The 24,142-nt window shown below is 43.3% G+C and overlaps 1 protein-coding gene across 1 annotated transcript in view; it reads right to left on the bottom strand.

Moving 5' to 3' along the window:
• Positions 1-5,126: 5,126 nt before the first annotated feature.
• The window catches only part of DNAJC19 (DnaJ heat shock protein family (Hsp40) member C19), a 30,957-nt gene continuing 11,941 nt past the window's right edge, over positions 5,127-24,142 (bottom strand). Inside the window, exons 3-6 of the mRNA XM_030189891.1 lie at positions 20,357-20,430; positions 12,704-12,780; positions 8,197-8,267; positions 5,127-5,344 (exon numbers count right to left, since the gene is read on the bottom strand). Of these exons, the coding sequence (XP_030045751.1) occupies positions 5,274-5,344; positions 8,197-8,267; positions 12,704-12,780; positions 20,357-20,430 (293 nt within the window). The 3' untranslated portion in view covers positions 5,127-5,273. The remainder of the gene's footprint in view (positions 5,345-8,196; positions 8,268-12,703; positions 12,781-20,356; positions 20,431-24,142) is intronic.

The following is a 24,142-nucleotide window of genomic DNA, read 5'->3' as shown; positions in this document are numbered from 1 at the left end:
GGGCACAGTTGAAGAAAAGAGGTTACTCAGTGAACGTGATTGATGTTGTGAATGAAGCATTGTGACAATCAACTTCTCTGAATTATATTCGAACTTGGCATGTTTTCGAGTCTTGGTGTACTGATCAGGCTGTTTCTTTGCTTCAAGCTTCAGTGGCTCAGAGCTTAGATTTTTTTTACAGGATGGTTTTGACAAAGGCTTGGGGGTCCTTTTACTAAGGTGCACTGAAAACTGGCCTGCGTAGTGTAGGTGCGGGTTTTGGGCATGCACTAAACCATTTTTCAGTGTGCCTGTAAAAAAGGCCTTTATTTTTGATGAAAATAGACGTGCGGCAAAATCAAAATTGCTATTCGTCCATTTTGGGTCTATGACCTTAACCCCAGCCATAGACCTAGCCGTAAAGTCTCACGTGGTAATGACCTACACGCGTTAAATGCTACTTAGCATTCGATAATTATTTTTTGGCCATGCACATCGGACACATGCCAAAAATGAAATTACCGCAAGAGCCATATGGTAACCAGGCGGTAACTCCATTTTGGCACGCATTGGGTGTGCTTAGATGCTTACGTGGCTTAGTAAAAGAATCCCTTGGTGTTTGCTTCTGTTAAGGTACAGTCAAATTAAAGGGAAATCCTTGGCTAGTCACCTGGATGTCGTTCGTTTTCTGCATGGAGCGAGACTGATCTGCCCTCCTAGATCCGTGTTTCCTGCTTGGGATCTCAATTTAGTTCTCTGTCCTTATGAGGCCTCCCTTTGAGCCTCGACTTGTTCCCTTAAAAATCTGACACTCAAGATGGTATTTTTAGTAGCCATTGCCTCAGCTAGGTGCGTATCGGAGTTGCAGGCATTTTCCTGCCAATCTCCTTTTCTAGAGTTTTTTTTTTAAGACGTGGGTAATTTTACAGCCCCTACCTTCTTTCCTTACTAAGGTATTGTCAGAATTTCATTTAAATTAGGCAGTGGTTTTGCCAGTGCTAGGTTCTTCCTCTGGATCAGAAGAATGGCAACGTTTGTGTAAACTAGATATCAGAAGAGTTCTCAAACAATATTTGCAGCCTACGGAGGAATTTAGATGATCGGCTTATCTTTTTCTGCTTTTTGGTGGTTCCTGCAAAGGACTGGCAGTGTCTAAACCCACCATTTCTAAGTGGCTTAAGGAAATGATTGCTTCCACTTATCTTCTTTCAGGTAAACCTAGGACTGAAAGCACACTCTACCAGGGGTTAGTCTTGTCATGGGCTGAGCACTTAGTGCCTCCTTTAGAAATCTGTAAAGTGGTGACGTGGTCTTCCTTGCATTCTTTTTTTAAGCATTGCAGAATTGATGTACAGCGTCGTCAAGACATGGTTTTTGGAGTGTGTGTGTGCTTGCGGTGGGATTATTGGGGTTCCTCCCTTCGATGCACCTCTCTATTCACATCAGTCATTTTCTGTGCCAGTCTGGAGGGACTAAAGCAAAGCAAATTAGCAAGATAGATCTAATTTCTCCTTTAAGCACCACCCCCAGTTGGAGAACTCCCACAGCTTACAGGGAACAGTGACCCCCCCCCCCCCCCCCCGAAGTAATAATAGTAGTAATATATATCATCTATAATTCTTATTTATGGAGATTAACTGCCCTTGTGAAAAGATTCACCCATAATGTTGCCACATGCTGTCCCCACTGGGCCTTTCCCCAGCTGACGGACCCACTCAGGACCAGACCTCCCTGTCTGTCTTCTCCTCCAGAGATGCACTTCCCTGAGCTGCTGTCTCTGCTACCAAACAGGATCTTTCCTGTCCTGCTCCAGGGCTGGATCCCCCCCGAGCACTCCGCTCATCCAGTTATGCTTTTGTTGGCAATCCCTTCCTCTTCGTTCAGACTTAGGTTATTGGGCCTATCCAGGATACCCCCTCTCTTCAGGGGCCCCAGTGGGGATGAAAGCAACCAAAGACCATGTGCTCTGTGAAACACTTTTATAACCTTCAAGCTTTACCCCAACTACGACACTTAATATCTATCTAACCCCCACTGACATTTTACCTCTATGCTTTTTAAAAATACTCTACCAGGAAGCTCCTGAACAAAGTCATACCTGCTGCGAGGCAGGTCTAACCTTGTATGTATATGTACTGGTAAGAACTGGCACATGTGTGTATGGTTTGCAAATACATAACTGCCAATCCCATCCCAACTCCAACTATTCTCCACCCTCAAGAATGCCTACATATATACTGGCCAAAGTATGGGCTATGTGATGCTGGCTCAATCTTCTCTGTATGTATAGCCCCTGGACAATGTTATAAATGCCTACTTATGCATGTAGAAAGCTATGGAGGTAATTTAATAAAGGCTTTTTTTTTTTTGCACATGAATGCAACTATATGTGCACAAAGCCCCTTATAAAATTACTCCCTGTGTAAGCAAAGAGTCAAGAATATGCGTACTCTTATGCAACTTGGCTTTAGTCAAATTCAGGGCCACGGTTTGTGTCATGAAGTAGGCAAATAAGTTATAAAATATGCACCTACATGATTACTTCAGCAGCACACATTTACACTTTCTTCTGAGCAGGTATAAATATCCAGAGCTTTATTTTAGTTGCAATTTTGTACACTTTTGTGAAGTAATTTTATGAAGACATGTAGGCACCTGTGTCTCTTTATAAAATAGGCATTTATTTGCCCTCCCAACCTAGGTGACCAGTTATAAAATTATTCAATAAATGTACATGTAAGCAATTTTAAAGAAAGAAAAATTAAAAAAAAGACCTCTCTACCATGGTGAATTCTTGGCCAAAATTATTTTAACCATTCAAAAAGCTTAAGATGACAATATTGCCTTTTACTTAGATAGGGGCCCTTTTACTAAAACTTGGTGTGTACTTAGGGGTCCTTTTTACCAAGCTGTGGTAAAAAGGGCTCTGTGGTAGCGGCGGGGGCCCTTTTTATCGCAGTGGGTAAAAAGCCTCCCCCTAAAAAATGGCCATGCGGTAAGATTACTCTTACTGTGTGGCCATGCAGCGGTAAGGGCCGTGGTAACACAGTAGTAACCGCCTGATTACAGCCGGGTTAGCACCATGGACAAAAAAAAACAAAAATATTTTCTGGCATGCCACAAATGGTGTAAGCTTGAGCTGGAACTACCACCGGCGGCCACGTTGGGTCAGCAGTAACCCTTTCATAAAAGGATTTCTAAATGCTAAGAACATACATTAGGTCATCTCCATAGTCGATGACCTAATGTATGTTACAATCCAATTTATTACTCAGGAACCTTCACGCATTACTATAATATAGTCTTCCTCACCATGTATAGATGCACATGATATATATCTATACCATGATTTGTTCCAAGTATGTTACCATGTATGCACCTTAATGCAATACCATTGTAATTCTGTTACCCGGAAATGGCAACCGCCATTACGGCAAATGAGCCTGCAAATTGGTGGGAAAATGTGGGATACAAATGCTATAAATAAATAAATAAACCTTTGAGCTTCTTTGCATTTCATACGCACTAAGGGGCCCTTTTACTAAGCCGTGTAGGTACCTACATTTACATTTATTACATTTGTATCCCACATTTTCCCACTTATTTGCAGGCTCAATATGGCTTACATAGTACCGTAACGGCGTTTGCCAGTTCCGGTATGAACAAATACAAGGTGATATTATGGTAGAATAAGGTTCAGGTATGATGAATACTTGGGGGGAGTTTAGGGGGGAAGAGGAAGAGTTTGGATAGGTCCATTACGGTCTTTGGTTTCGTTATGTCGCAGATATCCAGATTTTTTATGTTGGTTCGGTGGGGTATGCCTTTCTGAACAGGTTTGCTTTTAGGGCCTTTCGTAAATTTAAGTGGTCAAGCATAGTTTTTACTACTTTTGGCAGTGCGTTCCATAATTGTGCGCTTAAATAGGAAAAGTTGGATGCGTAAGTTGATTTGTATTTGAGTCCTTTGCTGCTTGGGTAATGGAGATTTAGGTATGAACGTGATGATCTTGTAGTGTTTCTAGTTGGCAGGTCAATGAGGTCTGTCATATATCCCAGGGCTTCGCTGTAAATAATTTTGTGAACTATTGTGCAGATTTTGAAAGCAATACGTTCTTTGATTGGGAGCCAATGCAGTTTTTGTCGGAGGGGTTTGGCGCTTTCAAAACATGTTTTTCCAAATATAAGCCAAATATAATGTTTTGTGTGGTCTGAAGTTTCTTTATGATTTGTTCTTTGCATCCCTTGGGAGGAATGGTTTCACGCGTTTGAGTTTCCACATTGAGTGAAACATTTTCTTTATGGTGGATTTCGCTTGGTTCTCTAGTGAAAGGTTTCGATCGATTGTTACTCCGAGAACTTTCAGGCTGTTTGAGATAGGGAGCGAGTAACCTGGGGTGTTGATGTGTTCATTTTGAGTTATCGCCCAGCTACCGCGTAGCCCTTGCGGTAATTTCATTTTTGACGCACGTCCGCTAGGTGCGCTGAAAAATATTTTTATTTTCTGGCGTGTGAGCAGTAATCATCATTCTACATACGTAGACTATTACTGCCCGGTTACCGCATGAGACCTTACCGCTAGGGTAATGGCTGGCGGTAAGGTCTCAGACCCAAAATGGACATGTGGCAATTTTCATTTTGCTGCACGTCCATTTTTGGCAAAAATTTTAAAAAGCCATTTTTTTACAGCTGCGCAGGCCATTTTTCAGCCCGCCTTTGTAAAAGGACCCCATGGTCACTTGGGAGCAGCATCTTCCAAGTTTGTTAGTTTTTTTTTTTTTTTTTTTTACAGTTACTCAATGGATATTCATAGCTTTCTTTAGCAACCAAGTTAACATACATATTTTGGTTAGCCTGAACCAGCCTTGCTGAGCATTGCCTTGAACTATCTATAATTTCTGCTACGTGTATCTGATATTTAGCATTGCATTTGTTGTTTTTTTGGGGTGGGTGGGGGTGGGGAACAGAATAAGAAAATCTGGTCTCTCCTTTTTCCACTGTAGCAGGAGAAATGTTTTACAAAGACAGAATTAACCAAATTTGGAGGTCCATGTAATCTAATGAAATGAAATACTGATTCTTAAAACATAGCTTACACCCTAATTAGTTATATGTAAAACATATAGAGTGCCAATTAGCAGATACAAGTGTTGTATAAATATGTATTATTGTAATTTATTTTAGAATGATTTCTTATCAAAATTATTTATCCTAAGATACACATGGTGTAAAAAACAAAACAAAACCAAAAAACTCTTCCCTATGCAAATGGCTCATAAATGTTCTTCAGCTTTTTTACTTCTTGGCTTGACTTTCCAGTAGATCTTTAGCTTCATTAATTTTGGCTGCCAAATAGGGGGATCCACCTAAAAAAATAAAACAAATTATTGCCGCATGACAGAAGACCCAAACACGCATTTTTTTTTTTTTTGAACTGGCAGTTTCTTCCTCCTCCTTTGTACGTCCAGCTAAACTGGAAGAGCATCTGGGATCTGGCCTCTTAAACCTTTATTTACAACAACATAGGGATTTTTCCCCAATTTATATTCATTGAACCGACCACCTCTGGATGTCAAGACTGGTGCTCTAACCATTAGGCTACTCCCCCACTCCTCACACACTATAAGCCAACTCCGCATCCCCATAGCAATTGTTTTAAAAGTGTAATCATGTAAACTTCATGAAATTCAAAGAAAAAATAGCACTCTATCTGCTTCTTTGGTGCCAAGCCCAACTTACTAAGGCCACGTAAAATGGCCACCCAAAAGGACGACTCTGTATGGCTGAATCTGGGTGAACAGCTCAATATCAAGCAGATGATGCAACTTAAATGGAGATTAAGACTGTAAAAAGAGTGTTAGAGTACCTAACTAACATAGTAACATAGTAGATGACGGCAGAAAAAGACCTGCACGGTCCATCCAGTCTGCCCAAGAAGATAAATTCATATGTGCTACTTTTTTATTTGTACTGTCCTCTTCAGTGCACAGACCGTATAAGTCTGGCCAGCCCTATCCCCGCCTCCCAACCACCAACTCTGGCACAGACCCTATAAGTCTGCCCAGCACTATCCCCGCCTCCCAACTACCAGTCCCGCCTCCCACCACTAGCTCTGGTACAGACTGTATAAGTGTGCCCAGCACTATCCCCGCCACCCAACCACCAGCCCCGGCACAGACCGTATAAGTCTGCCCAGCACTAGTCCCGCCTCCCAACCACCAGCCCCAGCACAGACCGTACATGTCTGCCCAGCACTAGCCCAGTTCTAACCACAGAAGCAACATACACATTTCGTTCTTCCAGAGGGATGCAAAGGCCCTTCAACGATCGATTCTATTGAAAACAGCCTGCTTCAGGTGCTATGTATCACCTTAGCCATGCCTTTTTGACACGAGTGACCCACCCTCTCCCATCTCATTCTGTGAAGAATTCTCATCCTTGCCCTATTGTAGATGAACGGCTTCAGTATACTAAGGCTCTGGAGACCTTAACAAGAGCTTAGGGCCAGCACCTTCTCACAGTTAATGCAGCCAAGATTTTGGTCTTGGCGGACTTAGCCAAAAATGCATACCTGCACTGTAAAATGACTTCTGTCACTACAGGGTCCTTTTACTATGCCACGTAAGAGTCTATGCACACCCAACGTGCGCCAACATAAGAGTTACCGCGGTGATTTTCAGCAAAAATGTAAAAAAGGCATTTTTTTTCAGGTGCGCTGAAAAATGATTCTGCACGCACCGAAAACATGTGTCTACACTACCACGGGCCATTTTTCAGCGCACCTTAGTAAAGGACCCCTACAGGACGACCCGGCTATTTCGTACACATTTGTGGAACTCGAGCTGGCTGCCCAGGACTGATAGGATGAAGCTGGTAAATGAAACCTAACTCTGCTTATTTATGCTATGGCCCACAGTGCGGCTTGACTGTGGAGTATTCTTGGCAAAGTCAACACTATTCCTTCTTGACTTGAGATCTTGGAAGTATTATCCCCCAGTTTATATTCTTTGTTTTGATTTTGTTGTTGCTGTTTTTAACTTTTATTTTGCACATGTGGTTAAAGAGTGGTTTGGGAATTCTGAAGTCTGATGTGGCTATCCGTTTAATATCCTCCTCTCATCTTCTTTTTTTTTTTTCTTTCCCCTCTTTAGTCCCTCTGCATATTTTAAATTCTTCCCCTCCAGCATGAGTATTAGGTTGATTTAATAAGCTCTGATTATTCCACTCCACACCAGGGCCACTATTTGGGGGGGAGGGGAAGGGGAAGAGTGCAACTAGGGTTGTTGCCATCAGTTGCTGTGCCACAGGGAGCTCCAAGCAGAGATATAATTTACTGGCAGGTTTAGAGCCCCCTCACAAATTTCTGCTCTGGCCCCAGCAAGTCTTCTTCATCAGGCCAGCTTCCTACACTCCCTGAACCTGTTCGACTCTTCGCATCCTTTCAACCAGCCTTCTGTTCTCATCCACTCCCCTGCAGGTTCCTTGGTCAGTTTGCCTTCTCTGCAGGCCTTCTCACACATTCCTTCACTGCTCCCTACCCCTCCTCAGTAAGTAAGACTTCTCTTTGTTGGCAGGCTTAGTTCACCTCTCAGTTTGTGGTTCCTCATCCCACAAAGGCTCGATCATTTCCCTGATCTGCCCTTTCTGAGCCTATGCATATTTCTATTTCCTTTCACTGCTCCTGCCTATGTCTGCACTAGAAATAAGCATTAAACAGTGCTGGAAAGAAAAAGGTAGACAACTCACATATCCGAGGAACCTTCCATGTTTGAAGTGGAACTTTGGGCTACTCGGATGAACTGTTTGGGATTATCTGGGAGCACAACGATCTTGTACTCTGGTACAAAGCATTTCAAGCCAGTTTTGTGGTACTTTCAAGTCCAAACTTAAAGCCCACCTCTTTACTACTGCTTTTGACTCCTAACCTCTACTCACTTGCCATGTCCTTTATCCTCACCTATTTATTCCCTTACCCTTAATTGTTCTGTTTACCTGTCTTATCTAGATTGTAAGCTCTTTGAGCAGGGACTGTCTTTTTGTGTATGGTGTACAGTGCTGCGTATGCCTTGTAGCGCTATAGAAATGTTAAATAGTAGTAGTACTTACATTCACTATATTCAGTCTATTAAACTCCCCTCCTGTTCCTAAAAAGATTATTTTAAGCCAGTTTCTTATTTTTTTTTTTAAATAGGAAGAGGCCCAAGTTGAATTTACTTACCTTTATCTGGATGGTTCAAAATCATAATCCGTCGGTGAGCTTCTCTGATCTTTACTTTACTGGCAGTAGGGCTGGTTCAGAAAATGAAAAAGCAAATGTTACGAAATGTATGGTGTCAAAACACTACAAACTTTCTCTGGCTTGCACAAGTACAGTCATATAGAGCTTAGCAGCAGAGTACTGAGATTAGTTTTTATAGGTCATTATGCATAACTTCGCACTGTACATGTTATTTCTTAGGCTTTTAAAATCTAGGTAAAAATGAAGTTCCTTTTTGCTTTTTTAAAATGTGTAAATTATTAGCTCATATTAAAATGCTTTCCTCCAAAATAAACTTCTATTGGGGTGCAAAGGGGCTAAAGAATAGATTATATTTAATTTATAATACTAATAATCCACACTTTACAAGCAATTCAAGGACAAGGTGGTCTACAACAAAATCATAGTTCTCTGCATATCCCGTTCTCCCTGAACCCCAGTGATCTCCCCATACTTATTTATTTTAAAAACGTATACATTGCCTACAACTTAAGCGGTTTACAGAAAACCACACATAAAAAAAATCATATGTACAAACATAAAAACAAAAAAGTAACATAACAATCATTACTAATCATCATCAGACAAATAGTACTGCTCTTCACCTTAAAGAATCATAACAAGTTGCTCCTACCCAAATGCATCACCAAATAGCTGTGTCTTCAACAATTTTTTTTTTTTTTTTTAATGTACCACATTACTACATAGACGAATTTGTCCAGGGAGCGTGTTCCACAATTCAACGCCAGCAACAGAAAAGGAAGAGGAGCTAGTGTCAGCATAAAGAACTTTCGCGGCCCCACGGTGCCTCAGTGGAGAGGGCAGATGATCCACTTGTTACGAACCGAGAGGACGAGCTTCAGAGCCCGATGACCACTGATCGCCAGGGCTTTCTGGAACCGCTGGACGCCGTTCTGGCTAACACTAACACCCCACGCCAGGGGGCAAATAATGAACATGTGAAATAGATACTGCTTTAAGTAACTAGAGTATGAGGACTGTGAAAAGTGACTGTGACAGAGAACGTGAGGGGGAAGGGAAAAGGAGGGGGGAGGGGGAGGGGAGGGGATGAAAATGTAAAAAATTACTGGAGAGATAATAAGGATGGCTGAAAGGACACGAGTTTCCTGCTGTTATGTGATCATAACCTCACTCTGTAAGCCACATTGAGCCTGCAAAAAGGTGGGATAATGTGGGGTACAAATGCAATAAATAAATATGCAATGTGCTTCTAAACTTAAGGTATCGTGCCAACAATGTCAGACAAATAAGTAGACAAGTTCTGTATGGAAATGTTCTTATGTGATTCCTCCAATAAAAATTATTGAAACATAAAGAACTTTTGCCACTAAATCTAACAAGAGATGCATAGCATGCTCTGACTGCAAAGATCATTTCGGACGATAGGCACGTGCAGTTTGAGTGAAATAAAATGGCACCGGCAAGTACAATGCTTGATGTATCAAAGATAACACTTTGTCCTGAATGCAGTGAAACATCGGTAACCAGTGTAGTTGTCTCAATATTGGTGTTATGCGACTGAATCTAGAAGTCCCTATCACCATCCACATTAATTCAAACCTCAGGCTCCCCCTCCTCGTCAAATCAAAAGGCTCCTCCAGCAGCACTCAGCTTTCCAAAGAACCAAGATAACATTTAAAAGTCATTTCAAACTTTTAATGCCTTGGCTGGGGGTCAGGATTCCAAACGCGGGTCACATCATCAGTGAATAGGCCCCACAAACAGGGCTGCTCCCCCCTCTCTCTAAGCTTCCACCATAATCTATATCTTGTGGTGAATGTTGAACATAGGGCCTTGAGACAGATAACATTCATAGGCACTGCTTCCTCCTCCTCCACCTGTGTGGACTTCTTACCAGACTAAAAACCCATGCAGAATAACAGTAAATGACAACAGATGGTATGGTCCATCCAGTCACCAGAGTTATACCCGCTGCTATGTGCTGATTAAACAGGGCCTAGACGGGTGTGAAGGTCATTTAAGTTTTCCTTTGATTCCATCCTCTTTCTACATAAGGATCTTCTGTGTTTATCCCACGTGTTTTTGAATCTGGGTTCTGTGTTCACTGTTGCCACTACTGCTGCTGCCTTCGTATTTTGGATAAGTGGGGAGAGGAGAGACTGATATTTTGACGTGCAGGACGTCAGACTCACAGAAACAGAAGCCTGCGCGGCTGCATTGGTGATCTGCAAGGGCAGGCTTCTACAGGGAATGTTACTAGTGGAGGAGTAGCCTAGTGGTTAGTGCAGTGGACTTTGATCCTGGGGAAATGAGTTCGATTCCCACTGCAGCGCCTTGTGACTCTAGGCAAGTCACTTAACCCTCCATTGCCCCTGGTACAAAATAAGTACCTGAATATATGTAAACCGCTTTGAATGTAGTTGCAAAAACCTCAGAAAGGCAGTATATCAAGTCCCATTTCCCTTTCCCTATTGGAGATTCTATATGGAATGTTGCTTCTATTGGTGATTCTAGATGGAATGTTGCTACTATTAAGATTCTGTTGCTACTATTTGAGATTCTACATGGAATGTTGCTATTCCACTAGCAACATTCCATGTAGAAGCCTGCCCTTGCAGATCAGCAACGCAGCTGCGCAGGCTTCTGTTTCTGTGAGTCTGACGTCCTGCACGTACGTGCAGGACGTCAGACTCACAGAAACAGAAGCCTACACGGCCGCATTACTGATCTGCAAGGGCAGGCTTCTACATGGAATGTTGCTAGTGGAGGAGTAGCCTAGTGGTTAGTGCAGTGGACTTTGATCCTGGGGAAATGAGTTTGATTCCCACTGCAGCGCCTTGTGACTCTGGGCAAGTCACTTAACCCTCCATTGCCCCTGGTACAAAATAAGTACCTGAATATATGTAAACCGCTTTGAATGTAGTTGCAAAAACCTCAGAAAGGTGGTATATCAAGTCCCATTTCCCTTTCCCTAATTCAGAGCATAACCCATTTCCAACAGGATAGTGCACCATGTCACAGAACAAAAGCTGTTAAGGCATGGCTGGCTCGTGAACAGATACAACTGTTGGAACTTTAGCTGGGCAACAGATCAGATTTGAACACTACTGAGAATGTGTGGACTGTGATGAAACAGAGCCAGTGGCCTTGAATGTATCCCATCTGGCCCCATTGCTTTGTCTACTTTTAGTTTAGCAAGCTCTTCACAAACAGTCTTCTGAAAATCATTCAAGGTGTACCATACTTTCATTCCTATTTGTGGGAATATTCCTTGCATTCGACTTATAAGCACATCTACCCTTTCCCTGTTTTGCCTCCTCTCCCAATCCCAGTTTTGGTATCTTTTGGGGATGAGGGCATAAAATACTCCTGGGGGAATTTTGTACAGAATTCTGTGCAGGCAGCTGTAAATGTTCAGCAATGTGGCATGGCTCAGTTTTCCTCACTGCCTCCCCTCTCTCTGGAGGTGCATGGCTGCAAGATGGACTGCTTCCTTCTCCTCTGCCACTTTGGTCTCAGCTGTTCCTTTAAGCCAGGGGTGGGCAACCACAGTCCTTAAGGGCCACAATCCAGGGTGTAGAGAGAGAACTGTAGAAGGCAGAGAGTTGAAAGAGTGTAGAGAACAGGTGAACATAAAATGAGTGAGGGGGGGGGGGGGGGGGAAATGAGAGGTATTCATTCTGGAGAAGGGGCAGAGAAAGTTGGAGCTGAACTTACCAGGGAAGGATAGGGGAAAGGATGCAAGCTAAAAAAAAAAAAATGGAGAAAGGTGGAATCTGAGGAGGGAAACTGCTGTGGTGATGGTGGAGGTATTTTATGTAGGGGGGGAGGAAGTCAGCCCTTATAGTGTGGGAATTCTACATAAGAAAATTACAAATAAGGCTGCAGAATTTTTCTTTTTTTGTGTGTGTGCGCATAACTTTCTTTTTTAATTTTTCACAGAATCCCCCCAGGAATAACAACACTGAACCCTGCACTCAAAATGTACCCAGAGGGAAGACCTTGTATAGTGGAAGCATAAGCTTCTTGTCAGTGTTTTAATACACATCCATGTGTGCCTAGCTTTAAAAGCAGCTACTTGCTAGTCTGCACTCTCTTTCTCAGTTTCAGCTGGTTGTATGCCTAGGTTGCTTTGCAGTTTAACGTTAGATAATACTGTCCTGTTTAATTATGAATAAGGCAAAATGAAATTCTTAAGGCTCATCTAGTCTGCCTGCTTTTCCTTTAAGCTGCAATATAGCAGAACCAAGTTCCCGTTTTGCCTTCACTTCCTTGTGATATTCTTGTTTCAAGTGCATTAACCCACACTTGCCCCCTCTAAAACTGTCACCTTTGCCCACTTGTCTACCACATCTATATCCTGCTGTAAAATTAGAAAGCCCTGCTATATATTTACTATGTGATTCACGGCAGCATGTCAATACGATATTTAATATATATTCACCTCACAGACTTAACATGAAAAATGAAAGAAAATGCTTTGTACCTCACGCCTAATACTAAAGCCGCTTCCCGCTTGGTCATTTTGGGCTCAAATCCACCTCTGTAATAACCACTGAATGCCTAAAAAGAAAACACTGAAATGAACCATGTGCAGAAAACAGTACGCATTTAACGATCAAGGGGTGAAAGACAAAAAGGCATGTTCCCTTAGCAGTGTGAAGAATCTTCCCAGAAAAGCATTCTAGAAATTAGCAATATAAGACACCAACTTTAATTTGTTCTTCCGCTCAGTTTGTTTTCTTTGGAAGAAGTAGGTGAAAAGTTAAGATACAGCCTGCCAATGATTTAAAAAAAGACAAACAAAAAAACAACCTGTTAACAAGACATTTAATCTTCCTGTTTGGGCCGCAGGATGTTAGCCACCCCCCCCCCTCCCCCATATCAGACAGGCTCTAAATCTTAGTCACAAAGCCAAGAAAGGACTGGCCTCAATTCGTTGCTTACACCTTGATTTTAGCTAAAAGTCAGAGAAGTGATCAAAGAACCCACACATAATGGACGGAGTCTATATATGGAGACTAAAGTTGCGCACACAACTTAATTAACAAGTCAATCGGCATGGATGATTGACCAATAACAATTATTGGTGCTAACTGGCACTAATTACAATTTACATGTACAGTTTTAAGTGTATTCTGTAAAATGGTGCGTGTAAATTCTAATGCAGGGATCACAAAAAGGGGGGCGGCCATGGGTGGGTCGTGGGCATTCCTAAAAGTTACGTGCAATATTATGGAATATGCCCAATCTGCGCTGAAGCTAGATGTGGGCATTTACACCAGGTTTTCATTGGTGTAAATGGTCAGGCCTAAATTTTAGTCATGGGGACAAGCCCTACGCATATTCTACAAACCGAGCCTAACTTTAAGTGATGTTTATAGAACAGAGCTAAGCGCGGTTTTGTTCAGTGCTGATTTTTTTTTTTAGGCACCATTTATACAATTCTCCTCAATTTGTTTCAGAGCTTATTGATAGACCTACTGCTCTCTCCCCAGATCTTCTTGTGTTGATGCTGTTCCTGATATTTCTTTTTTTTTTTTTAATAAATAATTTTTATTAACAAGATGGAACAAACCACACAGCATAGACTGTACAGATATCAGTATTATATATCAAAGAGCATAACTCAGCCCTACCTCCCCCCCACACATACACCCAAAACCTATGCCCAAACAGACTGTGCCAGAGTGTTAACCATTCAATATATGGCTTCAAGCCAGAGGCGTCAAAGTGGCCCAAAAAGGAGATCAAAGCTGAAGATAACGTTCACCCTTGGCAGAATAAAGGTCCCGAATGTCTCTACATTCCAGTGCGCTCAGCATAATCATTGAAGCCCTTCAGGAGGGAGGGTCTGGTGAAAGCCACGTGCTTAGACTAGTCTTTTTATCCAAAAGAGATGCATGCTTTAAGAAGGCCTTCATGCCGGCTGGCGCCAGCCCTCGCAATTGTAATACTTCAAACAAAAGAAATGGCATGAACTTCCAATAGGTTTGCCAAAATTGTGATACATAGGCACATAATTGGGTCCAAAAACGTAAGACCGGCAGGCACAACCAAAACATATGCCCTAGGTGTGCTCCAATTCTTGCGCATTTGGGATAATCATCGTTAGGATGCAGTGTAGCTCAAAATGCTCTATGGGGGGAAATATAAAGGCGCATAACAAACAAATTGTAATTCCCAGAACACTGCACTCACTGTGAATTTATATACACTCAACAAGCAAGTCTTGACATGGGTACCCTGTAAAGAAAGGGCCAAATCTTGTGACCATTTCTGTGCCAATCTGTCATAGTCCAATGCAGGCAAATGCTCCCACAGATGGCTATGATAGTATTTAAGTGGGATTGATAGATGTGCATCCAAGCCAAGTGCTTCTCCAAAGATCTCCTACAAATCAGTTGATAGAGAAGCCCTAGGGAGAGTGGCAACATAATGCTGGAGTTGTATATAGGCAAACTGCTCAACAGAAGGAAGCCCATGGTCAGCCCTCAGGTCAGCAAATGGCTTAAGTGTGCCGTCCTCTGCCAGGATGTGAAAGAGATATAAAAGCCCCCTTCCTTTCCACCAAGAAAAGGATGGTGAAGAACTTCCCATGGGAAAGTCCATATTACCCAATATAGGCAGGAGGGGGGATACTGAAGAGTTCAATTTGAAAAATGTGCACATCCAGCACCATGCCCGACAAAGTGGTGACAAGAGGGGAGCCAAGTGGGATGATGTTCTAAAACTGGCCGATGATGCTGAAGTCAAAAGCTAAAGTGTTGTGGCAGCAGGAGCTAGCATTCCAAAATGGTACAAGAAAAAAATGTTGTACCGCAGAACCAATCAGCAACCTAGCTGCCGAAAACAATTGAACGTTTAATACCCTCAAGCCTCCCTGGATGTGAGGCAGATAAGTTTGAGACTTAGGAAGCCGGGAGCAATGCCCTTTCCACAAAACATGGGTAACCAGATGGTGTAAAACCCTTCCACAAAACATGGGTAACCAGATGATGTAAAACCCTATCTTCATGCTGGAACAAAAATAATGGGAGGACCTGTAATTTGTATGTCCACTTAGGCACTATAATCATGTTATATATAGCCACACGTCCCATTAGGGAGAGAGGCAGGGTCTGCCACATTCTAAGCATGGACCTCATGGAAGTCCAAAGAAGAGTCATTAGCTAAGTGTGTCAAGTCTGAGGGGATATAAATACCCAAGTACTTGAGTTGGCCAACTGCCCCTTGAAGTGGAAACTCCCCAACCCAATGGTCCCAAATCGATGACTGAATCGGGAAGGCCTACGATTTATGTAGATTAAGACGGAAGCCAGAATACACACTGAAATCTTGGATGCTATCTAAAAGATGAGGCAAGGAATGTTGAGGCCTGGTAGCGTGAGTAATATGTCATCCGCGAACGCAAGCACCTTCACTGAAAATTGGGGAAGCGCAATGCCTGATACTGCGGGGTTGCAAATGATGGAGAGTAATAGGGGTTCCAAATATAAGAAAAACAACAGTGGATAAAGGGGACAACCCTGTCTTGTGCTCTTGGCAACAGGACATGAAGGGGATCACTTGCTGTTCACCACAATAGTGGCATATAACACTAATATTACATTCAAAAACCATCCAGTGATTCCCACATATCTCATATCTCAACACATTGAATAAATAGTCCCAACACACATGGTTGAATGCTTTTTCGGCATCTAACTAAGAGTAATGGATCCTGAGTGGTCTAACTCTATGCTACTGCAAGCAATGATCTCCGAACATTTAGGACTGAATGAAAGCCCTTAACAAAACCCACCTGGTGGTCTCCCACTAGGTGGGGGATGAGGGGAGTCAAGCGATCTGCCAATATACGGGCCAAAGTACCTACATCGACATTTAGCAGGGAGATGATCAGGCGTCCTGCCTGGCTTAGGGATTTTTATTTTCCATTCCTTTCCTAATAATAGCTAATATTCTATTTGCTTTCTTTGCTGTCACAGCACACTGAGCAGAGGGTTTCAAAGTATCCAGGTCTATTTGGATCAAATGAAACAAATAGATGACTTCCTGAATGATGCAGTTCTGTTCAAGTAGCAGGTGAAAGCCTGTTTACAGTCTAAAGTATGAAGGGCCTTCTCTTGAGCATTTGAATGAGGTTTTAGACAAAGTGGAAAGCATTAGGAGTGAAGGAGTAGCCTAGTGGTTAGTGCAGTGGACTTTGATCCTGGGGAACTGAGTTCAATTCCCACTGCAGTTCCTTGTGACTCTGGGCAAGTCATTTAACCCTCCATTGCCCCTGGTACAAAATAAGTACCTGAATATATGTAAACCGCTTTGAATGTAGTTGCAAAAAAATCAGAAAGGCGGTATATCAAGTCCCCTTTCCCTTTCATTAAGATTATTATTATTATTTATTGCATTTGTATCCCACATTATCCCACCTATTTGCAGGCTCAATGTGGCTTACATAGTTTTGTTATGACATTGTCATTACAGAATATCAGATACAGTTAGTAGTGTGTAAAGATTAAGTAGGGAAGAAAGAGGAAGTGATTAGGCGGGTGATAGTAGAAATGGATTTTCCAAACTGGTTGGGTTGGGAAAGTGAATTAGTGAAGCTGTTGACTCTCGTTGTAGGCCTTGTTGAAGAAGTATGTCTTCAGAGATTTGCGAAAAAGTTATTTGTTTCGACAATTGATTTCAGGTCTGTGGGTAGAGCATTCCATATCTGCGTGCTCGTGTAGGAGAAGGTAGTGGCATGCATCAGCTTGTATTTTAGTCCTTTACAACCTTTGGTAAAAACTTGGGATGTGTTAAGGGAGAAATCCAAGATCATGTCCGAACAACATTGGTCCCGCTTAGTTTACCTGTTTTTCTTATTTATTTTACCTACTGGAGCTGTTATGGGTTACAAGTGCAAGGGCAAGTTTTTGTAGTTAGTACCTAGTCAGGTCTTGGCAACTTGAGGACCAACGGACTCATATATCTAAAGATCCTTGAAATGGTAAATCCTCTAGGGAGTAGTCCCCCTGGGTTCAATATCACCGAGCCCAGAAGATCAAGTGCCACAGCTGCGGCCAATGGTGTCTGCAGACCCCAGAAGACCAAGCACAACAGCAGAGGAGATGAAAGAATCAGTGCTGACAGCATCAACCTCTGCCCATAAGAATGACGTGGTGGGAAAAGAGAAGACTGAAACAATTCAGGTGGCTCAGAGCTTGATGGGAGTGTACAGAAATACAAAGCCAATCAGCAAATGCCCTGATGATAAAACAACTTACATGGGAAGCAACTGTGACTGAATGAATTTGTTAGAGCATCTCAGCATTAGTGCTACCTGATAACTTCAATTTTCAAACTATTTGGGATAGTCTGGTGGTCTTACAATGCTCTGTCACTGCAGTTTCAGGATTTTGTAAAATAGATTGAGGGTCCTATTGCTGTTATTTCTGAAAGACAGCAAAATTTAGCTGTGCTGAAACAAAGGGTTATAAGTTTGGATTAAAGACTGCTCTCTCTCAAACAAGGGAAGAGACTTCATGATTCAGCTGTTGTTCATAGGAAACTGGCATAGAGGCTGGAAAAAACATTTTTTTGTTTTTTTTTGGGTGGGAGGGGGTTGTGACCACTGAGGGAGTAAGGGGAGGTCATCCCCGATTCCCTTCGGTGGTCATCTGATCAGTTCGGGCACCTTTTCAAGGCTTGGACGTGAAAAAAAATTGGACCAAGTCGGCCAAATGCTCGTCATGGACGTCCTTCTTTTTTCCATTATCGGCCGAGGACACCCATCTGTTAACCATGCCCCCGTCCCGCCTTCGGTACACTGCCGACATGCCCCCGTGAACTTTGGTCATCCCCGCGACGGAAAGCAGTTGAGGAACGGCGAAGTCGGCTTTCAATTATGCAGATTTGGCCGACCTTCAGAAAAGGACGCCCATCTCCCGATTTGTGTCGGAAGATGGGCATTCTTCTCTTTCAAAAATGAGCTGGATAGTCAGTTACAGGATCTACTGGGATGCAAAATCCCCTTTTATCAATACTTTCAAGGGAGGGCATTTCTACTAGATAGGGATGCCAAAATAAAACTGCATAGAGAAGCCACTTCAGTGGAATTGGCCCTGTTTAAAGAGGCCTCTTGCAAAAAACTTGTGTCACTCCTTTATTCTGAACTTCCCTCTTGAAGCCAGGTACTAGTGGGGCGATGGAGGAGAAATGGGCTCAGTGGGTAGGGTGTTTGCTGAGCGAAGAGGATTGGAGATGGATTTATTGGCACCCCCATTACAAAACATAACCAACTGCAGTTTCAGATTCTCCACAGAACTTACTGGATGCCGGTAAAAGCAGCCAAGGTAGTTAAAGGGGGAATGGGCAACAGGGAGATTGTTGGAGGGCCTGTGAGCAAGGAGGTACTGATGAACATATGTGGTGGGACTGTCCTAAGGTACAAAATTATTGGAGAGTAATTTGGGCTCGTGTATACGAGTGGACAGGAGAGGACTGGGAGGAGGGGTGACAAATTGGCCTGCTTATTGGGCCTAATGGGTGTATCACCGAAGAGGGGACTCCTCAGGAGATAGCGCACCTACTGATTCTGGCAGCCAAACTGGGTATAGCCTGAAGTTAAAGGGACAGTAAAGGACCCTTTCAGTCTTATTTTCAAAAGAGAAGGGCGCCCATCTTTCGACACAAATCGGGAGATGGGCATCCTTCTCTCAGGGTCACCCAAATCAGCATAATCGAAAGCCAATTTTGGGTGTCCCCAACTGTTTCCCGTTGCGGGGATGACCAAAGTTCCCAGGGGCGTGTCTGAGGCGCAGCGAAGGCGGGACTGGGGCGTGCCTAACAGATGGGCATCCTCGAGCGATAATGGAAAAAAGAAGGGCGTCCCTGACAAGCACTTGGCTGACTACTTGGTCCATTTTTCCTTACGACCAAGCCTCAAAAAGGTGCCCGAACTGACCAGATGACCACCGGAGGGAATCGGGCATGACCTCCCCTGACTCCCCCAGTGGTGACTGACCCCCTCCCACCCTGAAAAAAACAACTTTAAAAACTTTTTTTGCCAGCCTCAAATATCATACTCAGGTCCATCGCAGTAGTACGCAGGTCCCTGGGGGGGGGGGGGGGGGGGGGGGGAGGAGGTGTGTGTGTGTCTGCGGAGGCATAGCGAAGGCGTGGACGTCCTTCTGTAAAACATTTTGGACGTCCTGAACTGCCTCCCCCCCCCCCCCCCCCCCACAGGGACGGCCAAATTTCAAGGGAGTGGAGTGGAGGAGTGGCCTAGTGGTTAGAACACTGGTCTTGCAATCCAGAGGTGGCCGGTTCAAATCCCACTGCTGCTACTTGTGATCCAAAATCCAAATAAATAAATAAAGGGGGTGTCAGAATCATAGCAAAGGCATGGACGTCCTTCTCACAGAAACATCCACATTTTGGACATCCTCAACTGCCCGTCGCAGGGACGGAGGCATAGTGAAGGCACCTAACACTTGGACGCCCTTCACCCATACCCATACCCATACTATTATACACACAGCTTGTCTTTGGCATGCGCAGAGCAGCCACGCATAACGCTTGGCTGCTCTGCACTGGTTTCCCCTCCTAAAAAAACTGGTCCTAAAACTCTATATTTTGTTTTGTTTTTCTAAATGGGGCTTCTAAACCACAGAAATAGATGGTGTTCATGTGCTCCTGTACACCCCTGCCACAGAGAAGCAGTCTCTATCTCAATCTCAGGCATTTATAGTCTGCTGGATCCCAAATATATTAGTCCAAAGCAGCGTACAAAGGAAAAAAGATAAATACTACAATTTCAAATTTTATATAAACTCAGTCAATAAAAAAACAAAATAATATATTTTTGAAAAAGAAAAGTTTTCAAATGCTAGTGAAACAGACTACGAGCTCTGTTTACTTTTTAGCGAGCGCTAATGTTAAAGACACCCATAGGAATAGCACATTAAAAAGTTATTGAGTCTACAGCGCAGATTAGTAAACAGGGCCCTAAGTAGGTTGCTTAACAGATAAAGGTAAACTATTCCACAATTGCCTAGCCTGGAGAAGAGTGACTCATACACACAATGAGGAAAAAAAAAAATCAAAACACCAGCAATACTCATAAAGGCCTAGTAGTACTGAGGAGATGACTTACAGACTTTGGCAGGCTCTGCAGTGCTTGCTTTACTTGGGGCTCCATCTGCTTCATGGCTAGGATGGCATAACGACCTTTGAGGGGAAAAAAAGAGGTCAGTCACCAACACTGAAATTATTTATAAAATGAAATACAGTTTCTTTGCACAATAAAAACAAAAGGATTGATACTCAACGTAATTTAACTAGCCAGAATCAGCTCCTGGCCAGTTAATCGCCTGTTCGGGGCTAACTGGTCATTTTCAGTGGCACTTAACCTGTTAACGCCAAACTCAAAACTGGCTATTTTGGAGGCATTCCAGAAGTGGAGGCAGCATTTGGTCTGTTAACTGCATAAACAGGACCACACAATAGTCAGTCTTATCTTTATGCGTTAACCCATAGCCAATTAAGAGCTGAATATCACACTTAACCAACTGTGTGTTAGCAGGCTCGCAAACCTAGAAATTCAATGCCGGTGTCCAGACATAGCCTGGCATTCAATTTTCGAGTTTAGCGCTGGTGGTGGTCAGCAAAAGCAGCTAATATTGGGCCTAAACAATACTGATAGAACAACATTAAGATTACACCAGAGCTACACACAAGCAGGATGCAGGTTGTCATGCCAACTAGAAACTTAATGGTGGCAGTTGTGAACCGGGTGGGGTGTGAGGATCAGGCAAGATCAGCTTCATTCAGCCAAGCCCAAGCTGCTATCTCCATTACTGAGCTGGAAGAGTAGAGCTGTTGCCCCTGTACACCAGAAAATGAAGAGATTATTGGAGATGGGGGAGAGAAAGGACAGGCTAGGGGACTGATAAAGGGAGACAGATCTTGGGTCTAAGTGGGGTGGATTGAGAGAGAGAGTCTGTCTCTGGTGGTGAGGAAGTTGTGGGAATTTTCAGATGCTGGCCCTTTCTTTGGGCCTGGCTTCTAGTGCCAAAGAAACTCTGCCAAGGCCTGATCTACACTATGTATTAACTCTTCACAACTGGTATTATTAAGCATGCCTAGATGGCTCCAGGTACCAAAGAATACTCTTGGCTAGTTTCAGCCTACTGAAGAAAACTCATGCTATCAATGCTTTTTCTACTTTAGAAATGTTCTACAACCCACGAGCTGGGCCTTTTTCCACCAATTCCCCTCATTTCTTGCCTTATTGGGCCCAACCAGAAAGACTCTGATTGCACAACCGACACATCAATGTTTTCTCAAACATTGCCCAAAACGCTTACTGGTTCCACTGATATTAACCCATTTGTGCCCAATGTTCCCATAATAAGCCATATGGGAACAAATTTGTTCCCATATGGGAACGTTAGGCACTAATGGGTTAACTGTGCCATTACTATGTAACCCAACCTATGCCATCCACTGATCTGAACTCTCTCATTAATATGTAACCCAACCGACAACTGAATATAAGCCACATTGAACCAAAACTTGTTTCTGGATAATTGTGAGATAAAAGAATGAATAAATAAATATATAAAATTATGTTTGCCTCCACTTCAGGAAGAACTCCTGTGAGTCCCACCTTTCATAGGGTATTGTTAATAACTGGTTCAATCTGAGGTCAGCAACACAATAGAGGCTGGTGACACCTTATAGACTAATCAATTTATTTGAGGAACAGTCCACTTCATCAAATGCGTAAGCTCAGAAAGTGGGTAAATATACATGATGACGGAGCACACATGAGAAGGGGAGAGGAAAGGCTATAGACTACAGGCAAGGCATTGGGAAATGCAGAAAAAGGTGTGCAAAGGGGTGATAATAGCAGCATAATTAAATGAACTGACAACTGTGGTCCATGAAGCCACTGTCCACATTAAGGTCTAGAATGATGGCCTCAAGCTTTTATGGTGGGCTCTAAGGGGCCAATGTAGAATGCTTCACGGTAGAGCCACGGCTCTACCATGAAATTAGCTCTCCAAAATAACCATGGCACGCTATATAAACTTGGGTGAATTTCTTCAGTAAGGAGATAAATAAATTCTAATAAATAATGCTCATGGCGTTGGGTTGGAAAGAGGAAGGGGGAACCACTACACAACAGGGACCACCGCAAATGCTACCGGAGGCAGGCGGGCCGAGTTGAGGGTGCCACTAGACACCTTCAAACAACCATAGTATACTGCTTCAAACCTTGCAGAAAATTTCCCATGTTCTCCACACTGCAAAATCCACTGTTACCTTTCTTGCATTTCAACGGAGTACTTAATGGCCTCATTAACATGGATTTTACGACTATGTCGCTGCACGAGTTAATACTCATGCTCAAGCTCAACTCCTCTCTGCATTGCTTGAAAGGTAACATGGGTGTTCAGCCCACAGTAACTGGACAGTTATGCTTTCTGCATCAGCCCCTCAGTCAGCAGCTTCATGATGGAATGCCCATTTTAAGTTTCCTTGTAGGAATATGGCAACTTAAAAGGTCAAAGTGTCCTGGAGGCTTGAAATATTCTCCTTCTGGTGCTTGAGTGTTGTCATTTCTAATGTCAGATTTATCTTCCTTCTTTTTCTTTGGGAATGACCCGTTTGTCCTATGCAGACAGGAGAAGGACATTGCTGGCAGATGACTATATAGAAAAGAAGCAGGTGAATGAGCCCCTAGAGCCAAAGTTTGTGTTGATTCCTGCAAATGTGTTACCTGCACCCCAGTAAGCGAGTAATCTGTGGTGTTGCCCATCGCTCTTTGTTTCATAAAGACATGGAATTGGCTGGCACCGACAGAGGTATCTAACAATTTTCTTAGTACAATAGAAGGTAGCTGATTCTGTTCATTGTGTTTATTGGTGTCAGCGTGTACACAATGCATGTAATGTTACACACAAGCCACCGTCCAACAGCCAATGAACACTAAAACAGCAAAGGAAATGAGAGGCGTAGCAGACAGGGAGTTGGGACTCTACCTACAGGAGCAAAATGTGCTGCCAATGGACCAATGCAGTAGCAGGGAACCCCCATGTCTCTGAGGGGCAGATGAATCAAAGTCCCAGTGAAGCACCGATTGCTATTTTCAACTCGGTAAAAATTACGAGTTGGAAATAGCGAGGGATGCTCAAAAGAGCTACTTGCAAAAACAGCGAGCAGCTTGGCAGAGGGATGCACAAAACTCAACGAGCCAGCAACGTGCTTTTTATACTGGTTCTAGCCGGTTTAGCGAGCACGAAGTTCAGCGAGACATGCAGTGGTTAGCGTATCTGGGTTTAAAAAAATGTTTGGGCAAGTTCCTGGAGGAAAAGTCCATAGTCTGCTATTGAGACAGACATGGGGAAGCAACTGCTTGCCCTGGGATTTGTAGCATGGAATGTTGCCATGATTTGGGTTTCTGCCAGGTACTTGTGGCCTGGCTTGGCCACTGTTGGAACAGGACACTGGGCTAGATGGACCATTGGTCTGACCCAGTATGGCTACTTTTATGTTCTTATGAAATAGCAGGTGCCGGATGGATGAGGACAGCTGTGGCATCTCTAGAGCCCGCCCCCTCCACACTTGCCAAGCATGCATACAGGCAGCCCTTCACTCGCTCCTTCGCCTCACTCTCGCTTCCCTCCCTGTCTGTACTGCTGCTGAGAGTCTGGCGGAGATTAACAAAAAAAATGAAAACAAAAAAAAGCTACACACTGCTTTCATGCACACAGAAAGGCGTCTGTAGCATGCGCTGAGCAGAAACGCTTAGCGATTGGCTGTTCTGCACATGCTCGGGTGACCGACTGGCTTCCCCCCCTGCTGTGCTGCTTGCTGTTTTTGCTGATTCTTTTGAGCATCCCTACCTATTTCCAACTCAGTAATTTTTATGAGT

Source organism: Microcaecilia unicolor, chromosome 1 (genome assembly GCF_901765095.1).
Source record: "Microcaecilia unicolor chromosome 1, aMicUni1.1, whole genome shotgun sequence".
Taxonomy (NCBI): domain Eukaryota; kingdom Metazoa; phylum Chordata; class Amphibia; order Gymnophiona; family Siphonopidae; genus Microcaecilia; species Microcaecilia unicolor.
Note: the sequence above shows the minus strand (reverse complement) of the source record. Positions and strands in the feature narration are given on the sequence as shown.